Source organism: Xyrauchen texanus, chromosome 2 (assembly GCF_025860055.1).
Source record: "Xyrauchen texanus isolate HMW12.3.18 chromosome 2, RBS_HiC_50CHRs, whole genome shotgun sequence".
Lineage (NCBI taxonomy): Eukaryota > Metazoa > Chordata > Actinopteri > Cypriniformes > Catostomidae > Xyrauchen > Xyrauchen texanus.
In genome coordinates this window covers 8,208,876-8,233,803 of record NC_068277.1, presented here as the reverse complement: position 1 = coordinate 8,233,803, position 24,928 = coordinate 8,208,876, and the positions used below count along the sequence as shown (strand labels likewise).

Below are 24,928 nucleotides of genomic sequence, written 5' to 3'. Positions count from 1 at the left end.
TTGATTTCGCGGCTTTACTTCCTGCTCACTACTGCGCAGGTCTGGTCCCGAAATCGCAACTGCGCAGACTCAAGTCCCAAGATGTCAGCGCCATATCGGGACACTGGCGGCTTCAGTTCTCACAAATGGAAAAGAGCGAAGGGGCGTCCTCCATCTTTTTTTACAGTCTATGGTTCAACCAAACACAGCTTGAAAGGATCTGCAATGAAGAATGGCAGAAAATCCCCAAATCCAGGTGTGCAAAGCTTGTTGCATCAAACCCAAAAGTTGAGGCTGTAATCGCTGCCAAAGGTGCTTCAACTAAGTAGTTAAGGGTCTGAATACTTATGTCAATATGATATTTCAGTATTTTTATTGATAAGGAAAAAATATACATTTAAAGCATTTTAGCATAAGGATTCAACATAACAAAATGTGAAAAAAATTAAGGGGTCTGAATTTTTATGAATGCTCTGTACATAAATGCAGGTAATTCCAAAGTGTTAACATACTTTTACACAGGTGTAGTTTGACCATGAACATTAACCATATTTGGTTTGATATTTCGATATTGTGATGAGGAGGGGGTTGCCCAATCAGCGGGAGAGAGATAAAGGAGGAGCCGGGAATGCCAGAGAGAGAGACGAATGCAGCTGCTGTGTGTGTGCGTGTCAATGTGTCTTTATGTTTCAGTTCAGAGTTTTATGTTGTAATTAATTTCTTGTTGATTGTTAATCTGGTTCCTGCTTCTCCTTTCCCTACCGAACAAGAGGATTGTCTGCCACAGATATGTATCCACTGTATAAACTGGGTGTTTTACCTTGCAAATAAGCTGATATGCGAGGTGAAACAGAGACATGACACGTCCCCAGTTAATGCCATCTTCAATGATGCTCCTGGCTACGCTCATGAAGACATCCTGAGCGCAGTTAGCTTCCACAGTACTAATAAGACTATAAGGAAAGGAAAGCATTTTGTATGTCATGCAGTATACATTATCAATTGGCAATTATTCACTAACATTAATTTGCAACAAATGAAAAATGGAACTGCAACTGTTCTATTACCAAAGTTTGTTTCAATTTGATTTTTAATTTTTTTTTCCCAAAATCCGCATTCAAAGAAGGAACAAAGCATGCAACATAAACTATTTGGGATGTTACTACATGTAAACTAAAAAGCTTCCAGTCTACTTTTTATCTACAATGTACTGGTTTAAAGTTTTACTCTTTGATCACTGTTGCTCGAATGAATGATTAGATGATGTGAAATGTTGCCACCATTCACTTTCATTGTATAGGAAAAAATTCAATAAATGTGAAGGATGATTGAGCTTCTAAGATCCTGCCAAACATATCCTTTTGTGTTCCACAGAAGAAATAAAGTCCTGCAGGTTTGGAACAACATCCTGGAGAGCAAATTTTTACAGAAGTGTAATTTATGGGTGAACTAAGTTAGCATACATAAAACATTGCAAACATAAGTAAAGTCATTTTTAAAACTGCCTCCCAAAAAACATTAAAGCCAATATAAATTAAGCCATTTGCAATTGATACTTCCTTTCTCATCAATAGTGGCTTCAAATTAAAACAAGGTCAGAGGAGATTAAGATACTTCGACACTGTGTCGATGTAGTGACAATAGGGGTCCCAATATGAAATGCAACAAAGGCTGAACTGGTCACGTGAACTGCTGATGCAGGTGTAGGCAAGCTACTATGAGTGTAGAAACAGATGCATTCGGACTGCACGGAACCTCCCCAGACGCCCCAAAACATTGTGTTTTCTCCAGTATGGGAGCAGGTCTAAGTCTTTCTCTCCACTTAGAAAATGTTATTCGGCTGGGGCCTTTGTCCCATAAAATGCGCTGGGGAAGGTGTTCTTTTCCATTCCTATTTTTCATGCGGAAAAGACCCCACGGAGGCCACACCCTGCCCTGAGGGGGAGGGTATGAAAGTGGCGAATACATCATATGGGCCCACAGGAACCACACATGGAAGAGTTGCAGTGGTAGGTCAGCCCCTTCATAGGGGAGGCGTTTCTACAAGCACAGCAACCGGGCAGAGGAGGCCCTGCAAAGGTAGATGCGGGTCTACTGAAAAAAGACGGAAGAAATACACACAGGAGGTTACTAGGTTAGCCGAGACCTGTGGAGCACTTACCCCATTACAGGGCCTGTTAGCACTCGTACTGGGTCTGACTACGGATTCCTCCACTGAATTTGTGAGTCAGAGGGCTAGGAGGAAGAGCATCCAGGGTACACAACTCATGAACACGCATGGGAGAAAGAGCGCAAGGCTTCACCTACCTGGAGGGGAAAGGCGCAATACACAAGCGATGCACATGGCCAGCTGTCCGTCTAACGAAATGTACCTACTTGTACCTGAAAGAACACGTGACGAGACCAGCTCAACCCGGAGATTGTAAAATCTCGCGAAGATGTTGGGTGATGCCCAGCCCACTGCCCTACAGATATCGGCTAGAGAGGTGCCATTGGCCAGTGCCACGAGGAAGCCACACTTCTCGTGGAGTGTCCTCGAATCCGCAAGGGGGCGGGCACGGACTGGACCTGGTAGGCTAATGCTATGGCATCCACGATCCAGTGAGCAAGTCTCTGTTTGGAGACAGCATTCTCTTTCCGCTGTCCACCGAAGCAGAAAAGGAGCTGCTCGGACCGCACGCAGATCTTTAGATGCTCTAAGTAGATGCGCAAAGCATGCACCAGACACAGGCTCCTCCGGGGGCAGTGCTTGGAGGCTCACCAACTGATCCCTAAAAGGGGTCATGGGAACCTTGGGCACATAGCCCGGTAAGGGTCACAGGATCACATGAGAGTCTTCAGGACCGAACTCTAGGCACTCTTTGCTGACAGAGAACACTTGCAGGTCCCCGACCCTCTTGATGGAAGTGAGCGCAGTCAGGAGGGCAGTCTTCAGAGAGATGGCATTTAGCTCAACTGACTCAAGGGGCTCAAAGGGGGCTCTCCGTAGGCCCAAGAGGACCACAGAGAGGTCCAATGAGGGAAAGAGGTATGGCCTAGGAGAATTCAACTTCCTGGCGCCTCTCAGGAACCTGATAATCAGGTTGTGCTTACCGAGGGACTTAACTTGAACATCGTGGATATATGCTGCTATAGCAGCTACATAAACCTTGAGAGTGAAGGGGGACAGCTGCCCATCCAGTCTCTCTTGCAGCAAGGAAAGCGTTGACCTGACTGCGCAACTCTTTGGGTCTTCACCACGGGAAGAACACCACCTGGCGAAGATATGCCACTTCAGAGAGTAGAGGTCATATGCCCCATCAGCCTCTGAAAGTATTTCAGTGGGACCGACATTTGCTGCCTGGATAAGTTCAGGCAGTTCAGAACCGACATTTGTGAGGCACGCTATCATTGACACAGGGTCTAACTCCATGCCGAGAAAAGAGATGCTCTAAACCGGGGAGAGCTTGCTCTTTTCCCAGTTTTTTTTTTTTTTTTTTATTGAACAAAACACAAATTAACAAGACATAGCAGCTTATATAAGTTAGAGACACACACACACATAAAAAACAAAAAACAAACACAATTATAGATGCATAGATATAGTAGTGTCTACAGATACTGTGATTAGTTTAAGGAATAGGTTAATTTATAATCATATAACAGTAATCATTATTATTAATAAGATTTTTCTGGTGATGTGGTGGAGAGAGAGAAAAAGAAAGATATAGATTTAAACTAGCTGAGTGATAAAAAGATATGGAACAATCATAGTTATAATAATAATAATAGCTGTAGTAGTAGTATAATACTAGTAATAATAATAATAATAACAACAACAGTAATTGGGTAAGGGACCGCCGGCACAGGCGGCAAAGGGAGGGGCCACGTAAACCAAAAATCAAACAGGTAATGCCCATGCCGATAAGACAAGACAACCGCACCAACCGACAGCACTAGAACAGTCGCCAGACCCAGACAGATAATAAAGTATATCAATTATAAGTGCATAAATAGAATGTTTTTGGAATTGGATTTTATAAGGGAGGCGGGTGTGAGGGAGGACAAATTGTTCTGTAACTAATAATATAAATAACTACCACCACCACTACCCCATCAACAATAACAATAATAGCATTAACTATAACGATTACATGCAAAATGTACATATATATAGAAAAGAAATGATATACAGTATAGCATATAAACCATTATAATATATTTAAATGACATCAATCTATAAATAATTGTAGAACAGTATATTAAATAATACTCAGGTATTGTTTATCTATTATAAAAATAGATCCGTTCCAGGTGTTTGATTTAGATTCAAATAAATTAAAAATGGGTTTCAGATGAAATTAAATGTAAATATATTCTTCTTGTGGGTGAAAATTGTATTTTTTCTAATGTGATGTATTCTGTAAGATTGATATGTATAGATCCTTTTGATTTCCAGTTTAACTATCTAACAGCGATAGTTAGATAGATGAGGAAGGGTTTTTATATTTGGTTGGAAGATTATCGACTTCTATGGTGTTACAGAGTAAACAAGTGATGGTGATGGAGGGATTCTACAGCCCATGATAATGGAAAGTTTATCAGTCACTGCTATCCAAAAGGGAATAAATTGGCTGACAGGTCCATGTGGCATGAAAGTAATCGTCAGTGCTAACCAAAGTGCATTGTGAACAGGTGTCTGTGTCGTTTTCTTTTTTTTGCCATTTTCCCAGTTGACCCGAAGCCCTAAACGGCTGAGGTGCGTGAGCACCAGGTCCCTATGTGCACACAGTAACTCTTGAGAATGCGCTAGAATCAGCCAGTCGTCGAGGTAGTTCAGTATTTGGACGCTCACTTCTGTTAATGGGGCAAGGGCTGCCTCTGCAATCTTCGTGAATACGCGATGGGACAGGGACAAGCCGAAGGGGAGGACCCTGTACTGATACACCCGGTTGTAGAACACAAACCGTAGGAAGTGTCTGTATCGAGACGTGGAAGTATGCATCCTTCAGGTCTACCGCCGCGAACCAATATTGATGCCGGATGCACGTCAAAATGTGCTTCTGCACCAGCATCTTGAAAGGGAGTCTGTGTAGAACTCGCAGGTCCAAGATTGGCCGCAACCCACTGCCCATCTTGGGAATGATGAAATAAGGGCTGTAAAACCCCTGTCTCATCTCAGCTGGAGGGACAGGCTCTATCGCATCCTTCTGAAGGAGGACCGCGATCTCTGCTCGCAGGACGGCGGCTCTCTCGTCCTTCACTGACGTGAAGAGAACACCGCGGAACCAGGGCAGGCGCCTGGCGAATTGAATCGCATAGACGAGTCGGATGGTTCTGGCCAACCAGCGCAACAGGTTGAAAGCGACAACCACGTGTCCAAAATTTGGGCAAGGGGCACTAAGTGGAGGGAGGAATAGCATGCAAATTCAACTCGCCAATGACAAATCCTTTTCTCAAAGATCTGAATGTGAATCGGGCTCCCAAGAGCAACCCCTAGTGTCACAACTCACACAAACCCCTAGTGTCACTTACTTCGACACAACGTCGAAGTAAGTGACAGGAGGGGAACAAAATACATACTGTTGAAGCTCAGCATTCCTGTTAAGCTCATCTGCTATCCTCAGAAGTTGATCTACAAACTCTTTGAATTTAGGATCATATGCATTCTGAGGTCTTCCTCCAAGGTCCTCATGGCTCACATGCATGTTTGGATACTCTACAGCAGCACGCTCAATAATGTACCTTGATTAGAATCCAATGAAAAGACCAAAGCAGAATAACAGTGAGAAATACATTTTGCTAGCGGGTCACATGTGAATGAGATGTACGGGTCATTCCATATATGCAGTACATTTACGTGTAACGTCCTAAAGACATTAATTATAATTTTGCAATATATGTAGGAAATGATGACCGCTCACATTAAAATGAAAACTCCAGTCATATCAGTAACCTTATAAAAGCTGTTTTATCCTACATGGAGTGGGTCGCACATGGGGGCTGCCATGTTAGAATCACATGACCAGCCGAATACTACTCGCTTAATCTCAGTAACCATCCTGTTATTTGACACTTTCCCTCATCGATTACAGTAATCATGGCTGACTGTGAATACTAGTGAATTTCTACAATGGCATCTGAAATTGAATTTTGTTTATTTTAAATGATGCTGCATCCAAGCCACTAGGTGTCAGTGTAAGCCCAAGATGATACAAAGACAAAAGTTACTGAGTGCACCTTTAATATGTTGGAAAAAATACAATTAAGCAAAAACAGGGGTGAATTTTAAATAATTAAGGTTCCATTGGTTAATATTAGTTAAAGTGAACTAACAATGAACAATATTTTAAAGCATATATTAATCTTGGTTAATGTTAATTTCAACATTTACTAATACATTTTTTAAATCTAAAGTTTTATATATATATATACAACATTACAATATATAATGTTTTTTTTTTTGTTATTATTATTACCTAATTATGTTTATGCTGGTGTTTTCCCACCAAAAATGATGTCACTTCCTGGAGGATGATGTCATTAAGGAACTGCCTTGTCATATTTTAAAGGAATTCTACAAAAGACTATAAGCAATGAATTCTTGGAATGTTTTTTATGTTGGTTTGTCTCACTGTAAAACATTCAATCCTGTCTGATAAAATTACAGAAATATTGTTCGCAATATCAACATTTTAAAAAATCAATTAACTGAAACTACGACTTTTAGATAATTACTTAACGCAAAGTTCAGGCATCCTGATATTTTCCTTGAAATTGTGTAAATGGTCCGTTTTAATCAAGTATTAATTAATGAAGTTTAAGAGCCCTAGTTTGACTAGGACATATTTCTGAAAGTGTGGTATACCTTTTAAAAGAAACATTTACAAATATAAAATTTTGTTAAACGTTTCAGAGTTCAAAATATACTGAATAAAAGGAAAGACCCATAAAACACACAGGATCTATACACACAGAGTAGGATAACATCAATTTACCATCTTAGTAGAACTGCAATTTGCTCGACAATCACATCATCAATGACATCTGAAAAAGTGAAAAGCTGTTGTGAGTTACATTTACATTTATGCATTTGGCATACGCTTTTTATCCAAAGCTAATTACAGTGCACTTATTACAGGGATTTATTACAGGAGCAACCTGGAGTTAAGTGCCTTGCTCAAGGACACAATGGTGGTGGCTGTGGGGATCGAATCGACAACCTTCTGCTTAACAGTTTAGGTGTAGTGGGCTAGAGCACAGTTTAGTGCTCTAGCCCACTACACCACCACCACTCCAGTTAATATGAACATATTTATTACTCTAAATAACTGCATAGCATTTGAAAAGGAAACAAGCTCAAAGTGCAGATCTTTCACACAGTGTTAAATGTATGTTCCAAAATGTGGTGAACACTGACCTCTATTGGGCACAACTTCCTGTTCTGACACCAGTTGGTCACAGTTTATGCGAATGTTTGAAGCCAAATAACACTATTGCCACATTTTTATTCTCACTTCTCTTTTCTATTCTAATCAACACCACAATATTTGGTGGTATATGCATTATTCTTAATATTTCTCTCTGTACAGCCTTGTTTTAAAAGTATACAGTATCTGCTAATATGACATATAACATGAACCTCTAATTTTCGCAATAGCATACTCACATCCTGCTCTTACTATTTCTTAAGTATGTAGTATACCGTGCAGTATACAACCAGAGCACAATGTAAAGCACTCCACTGCCAGTGAAATAAATGAACGGGAGTATTTTTAAAATGTTTCTGATCGAACTGTTTTAAGACATTTTTACAAAAACTTTAATTGAATTTATTTCCGATATAACTGGACGTTACTCGCATGCAGCCTGGTGTGGTCATGTGACAACTAGTGTTCACACTTGTTCCGGTGTAATCTAATTACTTTTTAGTTAAAGTAATGTAACACATTTCTTGTAACCAGATTACAGTTACTGATTTTCAATTAAAGTAATTACCTTTAAGTACATTACTTGCGCTAAAGTAATATGTATAATACATTTAAAATATGAATTCATATGTACACTACCGTTCAAAAGTTTAGGGTCACTTACTTTTTTTTTTTTTTCACATTTTAGAATAATAGTAAAGTCATCACAACTATGGAATAGTAGAAATGGAAATATGGGAATTATGTTGTGACTAAACAAATCCAAAATAAATAAAAACTGTGTTATATTTTAGCATCTTCAAAGTCCTCACCCTTTGCCTAGAATTTGCAGAAATGTACTCTTGACAATTTCTTGAGGTTTCACTCTGGGATGCTTTTTAAACAGTATTGAAGGAGTTCCCATCTATGTTGGGCACTTAGTGGCTCCTTTTCTTAATTATTTGGTCCAAGTCATCAATTTCAAAAACATTTTTTTACAAATAAAATTTTGGTTTTATAATTAAATAAATTCATATGTTGGCACAATTTTATTTTTGTCTACAAAACAAATTTCAAACATTCAAGGATACGCCTTCAGATCATCAGAAACATTTCCGGCAAGTGACCCTAAACATTTGAACAGTAGTGTAGTCAACCATGTAGCATACTGCTGTTCAAAATGTTTATTGTTGCATATGCATACTATTTCACATACTATTTTTTAAATATTGTAGTCAGTATACCGTGTGCACTGTGCAGTATTTAGTGATCACTAAGTATTCCATTTCTAACATAACCAATGAGAATGACTAACCACAGGCTTTGTTTGAATGGAATGCTGTGCAAGTACACACTGCATACTGCATACTAGTTCTAAAATAGTATGTGAAACAGTAGGACAAATTCCTCAATACATTTTCAAACTTTGTTGTCACATGACCTCATACATGCGAGATCCATTTATTCGTCTTTTTTCCTGTAAAAATGCATACTATTAGCAATCTGATTAAATTGGTTGTCAATAAAGTAATGTGAATAATAGGGCTGGGTATCAAATACAGACTTTCTGATTTGATTCAGTTACGGGAAAATGTGCATACTGTCCACACAATACATAAAACATAACCACAGTGACAAAAAAATAAATAAATAAAAATATGTCTGCACTTACATAGCGCCTTTTTAACCTTAGCGGTATTCAAAGCACTTTACACTGCGTCCCATTCACACACACATTCACCAATGAAGGCAGAGCTGCCATGCAAGGCACTAGCCTGCCATTGGGAGCAACTTGAGGTTCAGTATCTTTCACTGTGGATAGTACCTGGCAGAGCCATATAGAGAGAGTTGCGACAACTCCATTGACTTCAATGGAACGTTTTTTTTTTTTTTTTACAGCAATGGCGGCTCGTGGAGCCTCTCAATAGTTCCCGGAAGTAGCAGCAAACACATGCCGCGCCGTAGAGATGCAGCAGAAACCGTTTGCGACGCACTTTTAAAAGGTGAGACGTTTAAAGAATAATATTATCTTATTCTGTATATTATTAGTACATCTAAATAAAAATAACTTGTAAATTAAAACCTTATAGTTGAGTATTACTCATTAAATTAGGAGATAAAGGATGTTATCGGATAACTAACAGATTAGGCAAGGATTGGAGCTGGATAAAGTTAGTAACGAACACCCTATTAATTGTAAAATCTTTGCAAATACCTCACACATTTTTTTGTTGTTGTAATTTTTATTTATATTTAGATTGCTCCTGCTGACTTGAGCCAACCATTTTTTTCTCCTCTTCATGTCAGTGGGGAAGCCATACATTCGCACACCTTTCTCTGAGCGATTGGAGCATCCCCAGCAAACCATGGTGAAGACTATGCAACGACAACATGAAAGAAAGGACACATACAAAATGCTTGGCATGCTAGTTAATTTATTAGAAATGTATTCATGAATTGCTGTAAATAGTTATTCCATTTATTTGAATAAAAATACAAAAAAAAGTATTATCGTAATTTTATTACAATTTAAAATAACTGTTTTCTATTTTAATGTATTTTAAAATGTAATTTACTCCTGTGATGCCAAGCTGAATTTTCAGCCTCATTACTTTTGAACGGCAGTTTATATAGGCTACGAGTATGCTTAAGTTGTTTTAAAGCTGAATATATTGTGTATATGAATAAGTATTGTAAGAATTATACATTAGATATATAATATTTATAATACATAAATAATTATATTACTATATATAGAATTGTAAGAATTGTAAACAATAAGCTTAATTTCACTAAATTTTACATTTCCGTAACTGCTGCTAATAGTTAATAGTTCATTGACCCATTGTGCGGTGCGAGCTGGAAATCACCTGTCACCAGCCTGTCTCTGTACTATCTAAAAAGTCATAAATATGACATTAGTTACCATGAGATTAGTGAAAACAATGAACATGAGGTAACATAAAAAGGCAACAGAAACCCTAGCCTGAAATAAGTTGAGGCAAATAATGGTAAGCGAACACTAATCCTCAAATATTAGCTGATTTGATCTTTAAAAAACAACATCGCTGTAACAACATACTCATGCTACATACATATGTCGGTATGTTACATAAATATATAAAATAAATGCATTTATTGAGTACTAATTACCAGAAATCGCAGTTCTGTCCATAGGCGGAAATCGCGGGGGGATCGGGGGGGTCAGGACCCCCCCTATCTGAGGGTTGTCCCCCCCTAAAATATCATTAAAATATGTGTATTGTAAATAATATAATGATATAAAATAATTGTTTAAGAAATAAAATAATACAAATGCAAACGGGGCAACAACAAAAAAAAACCTTGGTGTCCCCTTCAAAAATTGCTCTTCAGAATTGTTATGTTTATTGTCCCCCCCAACATTTTGATGAAGTTTTCGCCCCTGGTTCTGTCACTCTAACAGTTTGGAATGCCCGTAACAGCACGGCATTCACTAAAGTACAGGGGTTTCAGTACAGCGACGCACAAGGGGCGTGGCCATGACATAAAACAAATGCGCATTGTAGTGCCTTCTTTCCGCGGGCGTTTCATATTTTCATCGCGGGCTTTTCATAACAGCGACAGCAAACTGATGGAACAGCCATGGAGAATCTAAGACAAAATAGGGAAATCGGTAAATGTTTTTGTTGATGCAAATTTTGAATTAGGAGAACGCCTACACTACCACGTCACATTTTTACGCTGTACTGAAACCCCTGGAAATAAGTGACTGCCGTAAAAGCACTTCCTGGAACTATCTGAAGTCTACGTGAATCACGTGACGATCAAGCATTTAGAACTTCCGTTGTCGCAACTCTCTGGTACTATGGAATTACGATTGTGCCAATAATAATGAATGTAACTTTATAAAACTGAACGTAACTTTATAAAACTGAACGTAACTTTTTCAGAAACTATCAAAAATATTCCATTACAAAAGAAGAAAAACACAATTAAAATGAAAAAAATGAACTCAGTCGCACGAATTTAACAGGCTCTTCAAATATCCTTCATTTTTTGTTAATGTTTTTCAAAGATTCGTTTTCGCAAATCGTGGATTCTGAATACATTGCCACAGATTTCGCTTACGCCGCAGTTTTTCGTTTGATGTTTTGACACAAACCTCTCGTGGGGGTGGGCTTAACAGAGATCTACTCTGATTGGATAGTGAGCTTTTGATGGACAGGTGCTCTCTCTCGGATGTACAGACGTCACTCAGTGGCGCGCATATTGGAAAGCTCTCGCGGTGATTTGTAGTTATGCAATACGTTGTGCTTTGTTGTATTACTTACTAACAATATGTAAATAATATTTGACCTATAATTATATAATTTAATATTATATGAGACCTTCGATCGTCTAATAATCGTCTTCGATCACAGGGGCGTGTCTAGGGGGAGGCAGTGCCTCCCCTAGGATAAGCTCTGCCTCCCCTGAGAATTTGAGAAATAATCTGTCCATCTGTTGTTTTGAGTGCAGCCCCGAATGTATTTTGAATAGTTGACTGACAAATATAAAACCGGACAGAAGCCTATGTAAACCCCCGAAATCATAAGATGCCTTATTTCATTGCTTGATTGATGCAGCTTGGTAGCTCCGAGTTAACGCAATCGCCTCTCACGCCAGAGACCCCCGTTCGAGCCCCAATCGAAGTGTACTTTTCTTGTTTATCAGGTGTTGTTTTCGCTAAGGATAACCAATAAGCATTAGCATAAAATGTATGTGTGACTTGTTTTGTGATATTAGTTTGTAGGAAATATACACTTTGATTTGATTAAATGGTTTTGTAGAGTGTTGCAAAGATGAGCAACAGACTGAGGAGCAGCAGCAGCAGCTGTGCCAGAATCAGGCATGGAAACTGGTAACAATTAATACATCACTTTACTTTAGAGAAAGTTAAAAGTGAAACATTGTTTATCTCAATGATCCTAATGAAAGGATTTTGACAGATGAATTATTCTCATAGAGATGATGAGAATTATATACAGTTCGATGCCATAGTGTGTCAATGAACTAAAGTCATTCATGTATTGCTTTAACTTAGGATCTTATACATCATTTTGACTATTTATGTCAAAAAATAGAAATTATTTATATTCAATATTTTTTTTACCTCACTTTACTCACTATAATATAACTCTTTTGTGATGACTTTATGTTAATGTACATGACAATTCAAGAATCATGATAGATCTAAGGGCAATCCCACTGATCTGCTCTTCCCAATACATTTTCTTCAATGGTATTGATCTACAATTTGACATATGTAGCACTTGATGAATTAGTTGTTTGAAGCTGATTTGCAATAAGTTATGTGCTGTATCTGTTCTTTTGCATCACAGATGATTCAGGGAGGAGAGAGGATGTTGAGGATAGTACTAGAGTGGAAGATTTAGGAACTGTAGAAACAGGCCCAGCCAGAGCAAAACTCAAAGAATACCCTCTCACCAGCTTTGGACTACAGAGAAGTGGTTGCTAGTGTGAAAATAAAATGGTCTGGGCTAAGCCCCGGATGTCCTTCAATGCTGGAAACGCCTCTGCATCTGATGATAAATTACAATTTAAAAGTGGATTGTTTTGTGCATATTTTTCCATCGCTAGCAGATGAGTGAGGTCTGACACAACACAAATCCATTTTAAGCCCTATAGTCTAATAGGGGCCCTGTGCCTATCTCTGGGTTCCTGGCTTAGAAAAAGATATGCACTAAAACAGATTGTGTGTAGTATAGCCTAATTTTTCGCCGATTTTTTCAATTGTTTATGTTGCCCCCCCAAACATGATATCCTGGTAACCCCTCTGTTCGATCAGTCTGTAAAGATGAGCTCTCAGGAGAGACACGGAGCGGCATCATCTTCCTCCTCCTCTTGTCCTTCAAGGCAGCTTGAAGTAAGTTCGTGTTACTGAAGTAACCAATAACATCGATAAAAGTTTTATTCATGTAACGTTACAGTGTGCAACAGTTCTGGCTTTATTTTGCAAATTTATTGTTTAAAAAACTTTTTATATATCAAGATACCATGTATAGATATAAATATAAAATATAAATAATATGTTTGCCTAATCTTCCTTTCTTTTAATGCTAACGTTACTTGTCAGGACCAAAGACAAATGTCACTTTTCCAGGTAGGCACTGAATGATGGTATATAAATTATACAGCTGAATTAGGGTAAAACTGGTTTGCTAGTCCTTATAATGATGATGGCTGACTTTGTGCAAATTAACTGGAGAGAAAGAGAGAGAGAAAGAGAAAAAAGGATTGTCTTAACTATCCTTAAGGGGCTGTTTTTTTTTGTTTGTTTTTTTTTTTTACCTGTAGGAACAAATGCAAGAAGACATTTTACAGCATATGCTGTCAAAGTTTAGCTTGATTATTCGTAATGAAACATTAGATTTGATATCTGCACTGTCTACATTGACACGTCCTTGAATATAATAACTGTGCAAAAGAGCAAACAATCAAACTACATAACATCATGACATGACATCAGTGCATTGCAAACTTGTGAATGACAATAAAAAAATTATTAAAAAATATATAAAAATATGATATTTTATATGTGTTTATCAAAACATTGTGAATAAATATAATAGAATATATGCAATATTCCACCACTGTGTTGAAATGTAGAGTGTTTTCTGTAAAATGAGACAATTTCTATCCATTTACTCCAATGTGGGCAGGACGCTCTTTTAAATTCAGATATGCCTAATTCTCTAAAAAATTCAAAATATCCTGCAGAGCTGAAGTGGTTAAACAATAAATTTGCAAAATAAAGCCAGAACTGTTGCACACTGTAACGTTACATGAATAAAACTTTTATCGATGTTATTGGTTACTTCAGTAACACGAACTTACTTCAAGCTGCCTTGAAGGACAAGAGGAGGAGGAAGATGATGCCGCTCCGTGTCTCTCCTGAGAGCTCATCTTTACAGACTGATCGAAGACGATTATTAGACGATCGAAGGTCTCATATAATATTAAATTATATAATTATAGGTCAAATATTATTTACATATTGTTAGTAAGTAATACAACAAAGCACGACGTATTGCATAACTACAAATCACCGCGAGAGCTTTCCAATATGCGGGCCACTGAGTGACGTCTGTACATCCGAGAGAGAGCACCTGTCCATCAAAAGCTCACTATCCAATCAGAGTAGATCACTGTTAAGCCCACCCCCACGAGAGGTTTGTGTCAAAACAGCAAACGAAAAACTGCGAAGCGTAAGCGAAATCTGTGGCAATGTATTCAGAATCCACGATTTGCGAAAACGAATCTTTGAAAAACATTAACAAAAAATGAAGGATATTTGAAGAGCCTGTTAAATTCGTGCGACTGAGTTCATTTTTTTCATTTTAATTGTGTTTTTCTTCTTTTGTAATGGAATATTTTTGATAGTTTCTGAAAAAGTTACGTTCAGTTTCATAAAGTTACATTCATTATTATTGGCACAATCGTAATTCCATATGGTACCTGGCACCTGATACTTTTTCTAGTACCACCTCGGTCGAGGATTCAAGCGAGCCGAGCCGACACTAAATGTGACGTCACAATCCTGCAGATCATTGATTGGTCAGAGAGAATCATCGCTACATTTCCGACACTTGACGACATCAACCGGCTAGTTTTAAAGTTAGCAACAGCGATAACAGTATAATTTGTTCACGGGACTTTCGAATTGTGAAAAAATAAATGGCTGTGCGCAAAACCACGCCGTGTTCAATAACGGACGGTCCACTCGTTAGCGATGAGCGAAACGAAAACGAATCTCAAGATGTGTATCAGCTGTTTGCCGCACACGGCTACCAACGGATATACCAACAGTATATGGGAAAGTAACAAAAAACTAAAAAGTGACTACAGAACCATCAAGGTAATTTGGAAATGGTTCGGTAGAACGCTATCTAGATCGGCGAGCAATAGGAGGGAGAGTGACACGTAAACTCTATATTCTGCTTGAAAACTTCACTTTATTTAGTTGACTAGCTACTGGAAAGCTTGCTTCTAAAACAACCAGGCCAATTTAACAGTTACACTTGTGTAAAATCACCATGTAGCACAAGAGCTAACAGCTAGCGGTCGTGTTATTGATTTGGTCAGTTTGTGTCGCGTTTAAGATGATGTCACGATAGTAGAGGCGGCGCAACTATGACGAACAGCCTATAATCATGAATTGAAGAATGGGAAACGTAAAGCGAGTAGAGTTGAGTCGAATAGTACCGTTCAGTGGAAAGGTGCCATTTGAAGTCGACGGCTAACACATTAAAGTCACTCTCATTCACATTTAAGTCTTATCGGACCTCTTACCTTCTCCAACTGTAGCACCCTTTAGCTCGTTTTCGTCCGTCCGCTCTACGTCGTTCGCCTCAGCCATAGTTATATTAAGCAAAACCTCCCCGACTCAAGCTCGCGAACTAGACGGACCAGCTTAACAACTTATGAATGAGCTAAATTCACAGATTTGATTTGATTGAAGTTTATTTCGAGCAAAATAAAATAAAATAATATATACATATATATTAACACACACAAAAAAATAAAAATAACATAGCACAGCTTATCTCCCATATACATAGATATGAATATATACATATATACACACATATTATTTACACTTATAAATTCAAACAATATACAACATAATTTGTTGACGTAGTCGATGCTTGTGGTTTATATGTCCTCATCGGTAGCACTATTAAGATGATAAACATGATCTGTAGGTAATAGTGGTCGAGAAAATTTAACAAGAGCTCCACCAATACATAGGAACTCGGTACCAAAACTGGAAGTAACGCTGAAATGTAGAAGGCGTTTTCTTTTACGAGGTGAACATAACGGCAGATTCGCTGTGGGTTAACCACAGTAATTAAATTTCACGTTGTATATATTTTTTATTTGGTAAAAAAAAATGCTGTATACATGAAATGTATAACCAGAGACTGTTTAGCACGAAACGGACCACTTCTGTTGGAAATTGGAACGCCCAATATTGCGGATGTAGAAAAGGAAGTCCCGCCGCACATATAAAAGAGCCAATCACCTTTTTCATGCAGACAGACAGCCTGTCAGTCCCTCTCGAGAACATTCATGCCCAATAGCTGGAACAGCCTGAAGAATTGCGTTTTTTTGATTGGCGCTGTAATAAGCGCTCTGTGAGTCGCTTTGGATAAAAGCGTCTGCCAAATGTGTAAATGTAAAATGGGAGAAGATGCCAAATTTACTTTCACTCAGCAAGCTGTGGTAATTAATTTTTTTTAAACGAATTATAGGGTAATAAAACACAAAGCATACTTTTATAAATTCACATTCGATATTTAAAAAATGTATAATGTAAAGAAAATTACGAGATTTACGCTGATAAATCAAGCGGAAACGCGTCATCACAATCTGTGGTCTATTGTGGTCAGATTTTACTGCTGTTTTGAGATATGTTCTTTGGTTGTAATCTTGACCAACTGTTTTGAAAATGTCGGTCTTTCCGTCATTCAAGTAAATAGGAGCTGGATGCTACTTTTATGCCACTTTTTGAAAATGGCTTCCCGAGAGCGTTCCAAAGATGGCCGCCGAGTGGACTGACTTGCCTTGAAAAGGGACTTTGCTGTTAACTCGTGAATGATGAATACTGTAACCCAAAGAAAACGCATTTCGTGTAATTTTATAAGCATAGATTCACACAAATAGTGCATTTATTAATTTTAGTTAAATATTTATGTATTTAAATTGTACTTTATTATACAGTTATTAATTATGAATTTATGCAGAGGCTTTGAGAATATCCAAATACTATATTATGGTGCAGGTGGGTCATTACTCATTATCAAAATATGGTGACAAGCATGACCCTTGATTTTTTTGTAAAAAAAAACAAAAAACATTTTAGTCAAATTGCCAAGAAACCATTTAAAAGGCATCATTCTATAACATAACCTTTTGATCAAAGGTGTGTTTTTGGGGGGGAATTTTGGAATTTCAACCTCAGTTCCTATAATACATCTATGATACACTGTGTACACAAAATAGTTATTTATGTTTTAACTTAATTTTGTCAATGGTGTTACATTGTTCAATGTCCATGTGAAAGATTTTAAATTAAAATAAATGATTTAATGGTATGATTTATTAATGTTAGTCTGATCAGTTGTGTATGTTTTGTAATGCTATTGACACCATCTTCTAAAATTCATCTTTTAAGAGACTTTGTCTCTGGTGTTACAGCCATCATTCGGAAACAACATTAAATTATACAGTCAAGTTGTTTTTTATGGGGGGGAAATTATTTCAATGTGTGTATTTTTATTTTATTAACTCAGCATTTAATGAGTGAATGAAAATGTAAATGTTTTATTAGTCGAAAGTCAATATGTTTTGAGAATGACCAAGTGGACAGTACTACAGTAAATCCCTTTAGTAGATCTAATAGGGCCCATTTTTATGGTCATATATTGCACAATCACCCTGAGATGTTTTTCTCTATCGCATGAGCTAACTCTTCAGTTAAGTCCGATTAGGGTTCTTTCACACAGAGGGGGTACAATATTGGCATTTAGGCCAATTTGGATATTTATTAGACTGTATTGCCACTGAAGGATGAGCCTTCTATGCAACAGACTGTAATGCACAATTCCCACCATAAGATGTCGCTGTTGTCTATATTATTGAAGACCATCAGCGGACCGGCGCACAAAGACATCCGTTCCGTTTACTGAACAGTGACCTTCTGGACATTTTTGTCTTTTTAATTTTTTGATTTTTTTTCGATCATTTTGGGTGTGTTTATGCCAATGGCCTACATCTGGCCAAAGGTGTGTTTTTGGGGGGGGGGGGGGATTTTGGAATTTCAACCTCAGTTCCTATAATACATCTATGATACATTGTGTACACAAAATAGTTACACTCAGGATCTTCAGGACGAAAATGTCCCCATTGAAACCCATTAAAACTGCAATATTTGATCCCAGTGCCATTAAAGCATAAAATCATGAATTCTGTGATATTATGCTTTCATTCCGGTGCACTGGCTTCAAAATGCTAATTCTTTATATTTTCCACCAGATGGCGCCATTTTTCTGATGTTTAGCCTGTGGAGCAAATACATGCTTTTTTCTTATTTTCTGTTTGCTGTATTATAGAGCACTGCAGGTGTGTTGGAGCGTGCGTGTGTGTGTGTTACATATTGTAAACATTTTTGTATACTGCTAAAATTGTGTGACTTTTTACATATTTGTTGGGGAATCTGACAAGAACTAACTGAATGTTTGTAGGCTATTCCTAATCTACTCTTCACTTTATACGTCAGTATTTGTAATGCTGTATTGTCAGCTTTGCCGTGCCACATTTCATTACACATAGTGCATAACCTCAAACAACCCTCTTAAACTGATTGCTAAACTCACTGGAGAGATTTGTTTGCATTTATTCGGGCTGTAGGCTTAACCAATTCACTCAACTCAGAGTAGAGGCCTGGAGAGGTGTGTCAAACTAATGGAGTTTTACCACAAAGGTAATAAGATACTGATGGACAAAAAGAAGCCAGTGTGCACACAACTTGCTCTTGTAGTTCCTCAGTGCAAGTACTGGGACATCACCTAGCTGGTCAGACATAATTATATATCTCATGGTCAGTCTAACTGAAATTCCTGTTTTTTATGTGCATCACTGGTTTCCTATTTTCTATTCTAAGTCTGTTATATTGCATAAAATATGGAGCTGCAGTGACTATAGGGGTGTTTAATGCCATCTTGGCAAAAATGCATAATTATGGTTAAAAGGAATCACTTTTGTTGTTATTACACCATGTTCAACATGATAGCTGCTGTTTTAATGTAATTGTATGCCTTCTTGTTTTTGTTGTTCTAGAGCAGTAGCAACACAATATAAAACTAATTAAATCGCAATTGCAATATTGTTTATATAATAGTCACTATATGATTTTTAAAATGTTTACATTTTTAATTTTTTTGTCCAAATTGTGCATCCCTAATTAATATTGTACAACAGTTTGTTCGGGTCATCGATTATGATTGGACGAGAGGCGTTCCAAGCATGCTGATAGCTCACATCATCAGCACTGGGACAGTTTACTCCGCTTGTGTTCGTGGCAGATGTTTAAAGGGTTAGTTCACCCAAAAATGAGAATTATCTCATAATTTACTCACCCTCATAACAACCCGGATGTGTACGACTTTCTTTCTTGTGCAGAACACAAACAAAAGATTTTTAGAAGAATTTTCAGCTCTGTAGGTCCATACATTGCAAGTGAATGGTGACCAGAACTTTGAAGCACCAAAAAGCACATAAATGCAGCATAAAAGTAATCCATAAGACTCCAGTGGTTAAATCCATGTCTTCTGAAGCAGTATGATAGGTCTGGGTGAGAAACAGATCAACATTTACGTCCTTTTTTTACCATCAATCTCAACTTTAATTTCCATCACCTACTTTTGTTTTTGGCGATTCACATTTTTTCTGCATATCGCCACCTACTGGGAATTTATGGTAAAAAAGGACTTAAATATTGATCTGCTTAAGTAGGGCTATTTAAGATCTCTGATGCCCAGTACTCCTCCTCGGCATGCACAGGATGTATTCGCAAGCTCCCCCACTAGAATTCCAGTTTTCCCAGTCCCACGGTTGCCTTAAGATTAAGATTCAACTTTATTGTCATTGTGCAGAGTACAGGTACAGAGCCAATGAAATCCAGTTGTTTTCACTTATCCCAACTAAGCTGGGGTCAGCCATGAAACAGCACCCCTGGAGCAAGGGGTCAAGGGCCTTGCTCAAGGGCCCAACAGTGGTATCTTGGCAGTGCTGGGGCTTGAACCCCCGACCCATCAGTGACCCAGAGCCTTAACTGCTGAGCCACCACTGGCTTGGTGAACCATAACTGATACCATCACACACATTTACACACACTACAATGAGATGATGCTGTATTTAAGATTTGTGAGAGGGGAAGTTGTGGACAGATCATAGAAATGATGTTCTCTTTGTTCTTGATTCAGACCGTTCATCTTCAAATGAACTGTAGTCTCCAGCTAACCCTCATTTTATCTTGATGGCTTGACGGAGGCTGTGAGAAAATATTCAGACCATTCCATGAATGGCTAGGCTGCGTGACAAGCCTTCACTTTGAGCGTTTGTGATGGAGCGCAAGCTGATCCACCAGCCTGTTTTAATTTAAGATGAAAATTATGGCAGGAAGTATGGGGGATAGGAGGTCAGTGGTCAGTGTATGGGAACTTGTTAATGGAGCCATTTCAGATTGGGATGAGGAGAGTTATGGACATATTTCCCATGGAGAGTGCATTACCACCAACAATGTTTGGATTCTAGTCCTGTAACTAATTGATGGTCAGCTATTTCTGCAGTTGAGATCTCACCCGTAGCACACAGAATTTGATTTGATGCCTCTACTCATATTATTTGTTTGTTGAAATTCAAAATGCAGCTCTGTCAAAACATGCTTTTTCCCATCTCTGTACCAATGAGAATCATTTCAGCTCGTCCCTTGTAAAACAAGCAAAAATCCTGTTTACAGAAATGCACTTACAATGGAAGTATAGAGGAAAGGCAATCCGGACTGTTTAAAAGCAGAAATGTGCTGCTCTTATTTTGTTTATTTGCTTATATGACTAATTCCTGAGCATGGAGATTTTTCTATGTACACAGTCCCTTTCGGGTATCCTTGCATGCAATGTGTGAAAGTTAAAGTTTATTGGCTTTACATGCGCTTTATAGTGGTTGAAATATTAATAACCTTAATGTTTACCATGTCTTACATTTACATTTATGTATTTGGCAGACGCTTTTATCCAAAGTGACTTACAGAGCCCTTATTACAGGGACAATCCCCTGAGCAACCTGGAGTTAAGTGTCTTGCTCAAGGACACAATGGTGGTGAGTGTGGGGATCGAACCAGCAACCTTCTGATAAACAGTTTACCAGTTATGTGCTTTAGACCACCACTCCACCATCATGTCTTGACCCATAGACTTCCATTGAAGGTGTATGACTGTAAACAAGACTTTAGCTTGTTTTTACAAATCGAGGGAGAAGTCAAAATTATGTTCAGCATGTCACAGATGCTTTTTTGAACCTGAAATATCCCTTTTAATTGAAAGACCATTTAAATTAGGGAAGGAATCTAAAGGAACTTAACAATTCTGGTTCCTTAAAGGAATATTTTGGGTTCAATACAAGTTACGCTCAATCAAAAGCATTTGTTGCATGATGTTGATTGCCACACAAATTAATTTAGACTCGTCCCCCCTTTATTTCAAAATAAAATAAATGGTTACAGAAAGGCATTTACAATGGAAGTGAATGGGGCCAGTCCTTAAACACTGAAATGCACAGCGTTTCAAAAGTATAGCAACAAGACCTAAACATTTGACATGCTAACATGATTTTAGTGTGATAAAATATTTTACCAACCCTATCTGTGTGAAGTTAAATCCAATACCGAGATGACAGGGGTTCCTTGTCATGACAACAATGATTTAATATTGAGTATAACTTTACATACATTTACATTTATGCATTTGGCAGACGCTTTTATCCAAAGCGACTTACAGTGCACTTATTACAGGGACAGTCCCCCTGGAGCAACCTGGAGTTAAGTGTCTTGCTCAAGGACACAATGGTGGTGGCTGTGGGGATCGAACCAGAGACCTTCTGATGACCAGTTATGTGCGTTAGCCCACTATGCCACCACCACTCCAAGCACAAGATTATTGAGAGATTTTATCACTCAAAAATTATGTTAACATATAAACTGTTTACATCTAAACAAACTTTTGAAACAATGAGTTGACTGGCCCCATCAACTTCCATTGTAAGTGCCTTAATGTAAACGCCATTTTTGCTTTCTTTTACAGCTTTTATGAGTTGCTAAAACACTAAACCTCATTCTCTGAGCCAAACGCTCAATGGCCTAAAACCATTTGTCAAATCAATCACTCTTTGTGCAAATCTCTAAACACATTCTCACGCACTAAAACACATTTTGCACTGTGATGCATTTGTGTTGCAAAACAGTAAATACAGGCAGCAAAAGTGAACACAACTACAACACAGTTGTCATCGTTTACACACAACGACTCAAAATTGTTCACACTTGTTTCTAATGATGTGAAAATGTGATGCTGAGGCAGAATGAATCTCTCATTGACTTTGATTTTGCAGTTGCACAACATTTCTGAGTTAGTGTCCTGTAATGTGTTTTTCATTAAGTGTTCCTTGTTCTCTGGGGTTTTGCAGTTGGACAGCTGTATTTTTACAGTATGCAAGAGCTGAATATACAGACATTCAATACTGTATTACATGCAGTACTTACAGTATACAATATAGTCACTGTACTACTGTGAGTTGTGATTACTATACTTTTTTGACAGTAATTGCAAAATGTACTTACTGTATACAATAAACATTAGTTTCTGCAATACATGCTCTGGACGCTGTGTTCTCCATTTTCTGATGTAGTGTCTAATGAATGCTCTGTAGTGTTTATACGTATATTGACTGGCTGTGAATCTGAACACAGATTAGATGGTTTTGAGGCGGTTGTCTGATTTTGCCAGACGAGTCAGGGGTTTTGTGAATGTAGTTAAAAGTTGCAAGCAAATGGGTGAAGGTTGAGTGGTGGTGGCGTAGTGGGCTAAAGCACATAACTGGTAATCAGAAGGTTGCTGGTTTGATTCCCACAGCCACCACCATTGTGTCCTTGAGCAAGGCACTTAACTCCAGGTTGCTCTAGGGGGATTGTCACATTGGATAAAGGCGTCTGCCAAATGCATTGTAAATGGTTTCAAGAAATGTGTTTTAGCAATTCTGAAAAAGCTGTAAATAAAGTGTTGTAAAAATCTAAATTACGCAGCAAATAGTGTTTAATGCATACAAATGCATATGTTACTTTGTGGTTTTCAGATTATGTTTCATGTATCAGGTGTAGCCTCATATAATGTTCACCATATGACTATAATGTGGAAAAAGTATTTTTGGTGATTTTGACTACAGAAGTTTTATGGACGGATTTCCCAACCCGATCTCATGAAAATTCATACATCATTTATGAGTTTCTTTATCGTATAATTCTTTAATTTTGGGGTATATATAGACAATGATGTAGAAATGAAGTATATAGAGTCAATAAATAAAGAAAATGGCAGAATACATACAGATTGTTGCTTGTGCTATTACACATAATTCCTCATTTCAAATGTAACCCCCCCCCTCCTAGTTTACACTGATGCAAAATCATCAATGTCTTTGTCAGATCTGCCCAGCATTCACATGGTGGATACTTATTTTCTCAAGACCACTGAGTCGATCCTGTGTCACGATGTACCTACACTGTTGATTATGGTATATGGTTATCTTATGTTTGTTTAGAACGTAAGAATGCATTATGAACATTTATAATCCAAACCATTTAGAGCCATTTAGGCTGGGTAGCCTGTCAGGAACAACTCGGGGCACCCACCACGATCTTCCGAGCTCTGCGGAGGGGCGATCGATCAGATACCCTGTTGTGCCGCCCCAGAGAGCGTTGCCGCCCTAGGCGCCTAGGCCAGGATCCGCAACTGAATCCACGCACCAGAAGAATGCATGAATATTTATTAGTTTCTTTGCACAGAATACCATCCACAAGTACAAAAGTCATGCAGTATGTGTAATTTAATGCACAAATAAACGCTGAGCCGTTGTATCGGTGTTCTTTGAGAATGTCTCTGTCCTGCATTCAACCCACTTCTCTAACTTGGGGCCATTAACAGGCAAATATTATTCCTTTCTGTTGTCACTGGAGAACTGGAAACAACAAGATGTTTTATTTGCTTATGTCCACACTCCTAACCATTGTCCATTTATCCAAGCCACACAATGTAATGTTTAATTTTATCTTTACCAGCTAACTTTCCAGAGATCAATCTGCTTAGTTTGATTTAATACCATAACACTGTTTAAGTGCCAAAACAAGCTTCACTACTACAGTTGCTCAAATCTAGGGTTAGTAATAAACTTTGGCACATAACTTGTCACAAACTATTTGTGTTCTGGACATGACATACATCAAATTGTGCAGTTTGTTGGGGAGAGAGGTGTGCTATTACTTTTCTCAGCAACCAGATGGGAAAACAATCTAGACTTACATTGAAAAAGGAAACAGAGCAGTATCTAAGGACTTGAATATCTGAAACTTGATTACTTTTGACTTTAGGCAAATAAGTAACCACCCAAAACCACCTAGCAACCGAATAGCGATTCTCTAAAAACACTTAGTACATCTTCACATTGTGGTGGAAAATTAGCAGGGCAAGCATCGCACACGTTTTCTACAGAAACGCACGCACACACCCAGATACGTTTAGTTATCCAGTTATTCTGGGCTGAAAGGAGTTAGGCCAAATGTTCAAGTGTCTGTGTTGTTAAGGGGAAAATATACATGGGGTTAGATTGTCAAGGGATATGTCAGCACAACCATGGAGGGCCTAGGTTCAAAGGTCAGGACAAAGTTTCTGACAAACGGGAAGTGGTGC

General features: G+C 38.1%; 1 protein-coding gene across 1 annotated transcript in view; it reads right to left on the bottom strand.

Moving 5' to 3' along the window:
- The window catches only part of LOC127654024 (apoptosis regulator BAX-like), a 29,542-nt gene extending 13,380 nt beyond the window's left edge, over positions 1-16,162 (bottom strand). Inside the window, exons 1-5 of the mRNA XM_052140960.1 lie at positions 16,019-16,162; positions 15,702-15,856; positions 6,957-7,005; positions 5,542-5,703; positions 800-932 (exon numbers count right to left, since the gene is read on the bottom strand). Coding sequence (XP_051996920.1) covers positions 800-932; positions 5,542-5,703; positions 6,957-7,005; positions 15,702-15,768 — 411 coding nt within the window. The 5' untranslated portion in view covers positions 15,769-15,856; positions 16,019-16,162. The remainder of the gene's footprint in view (positions 1-799; positions 933-5,541; positions 5,704-6,956; positions 7,006-15,701; positions 15,857-16,018) is intronic.
- Positions 16,163-24,928: the final 8,766 nt, after the last annotated feature.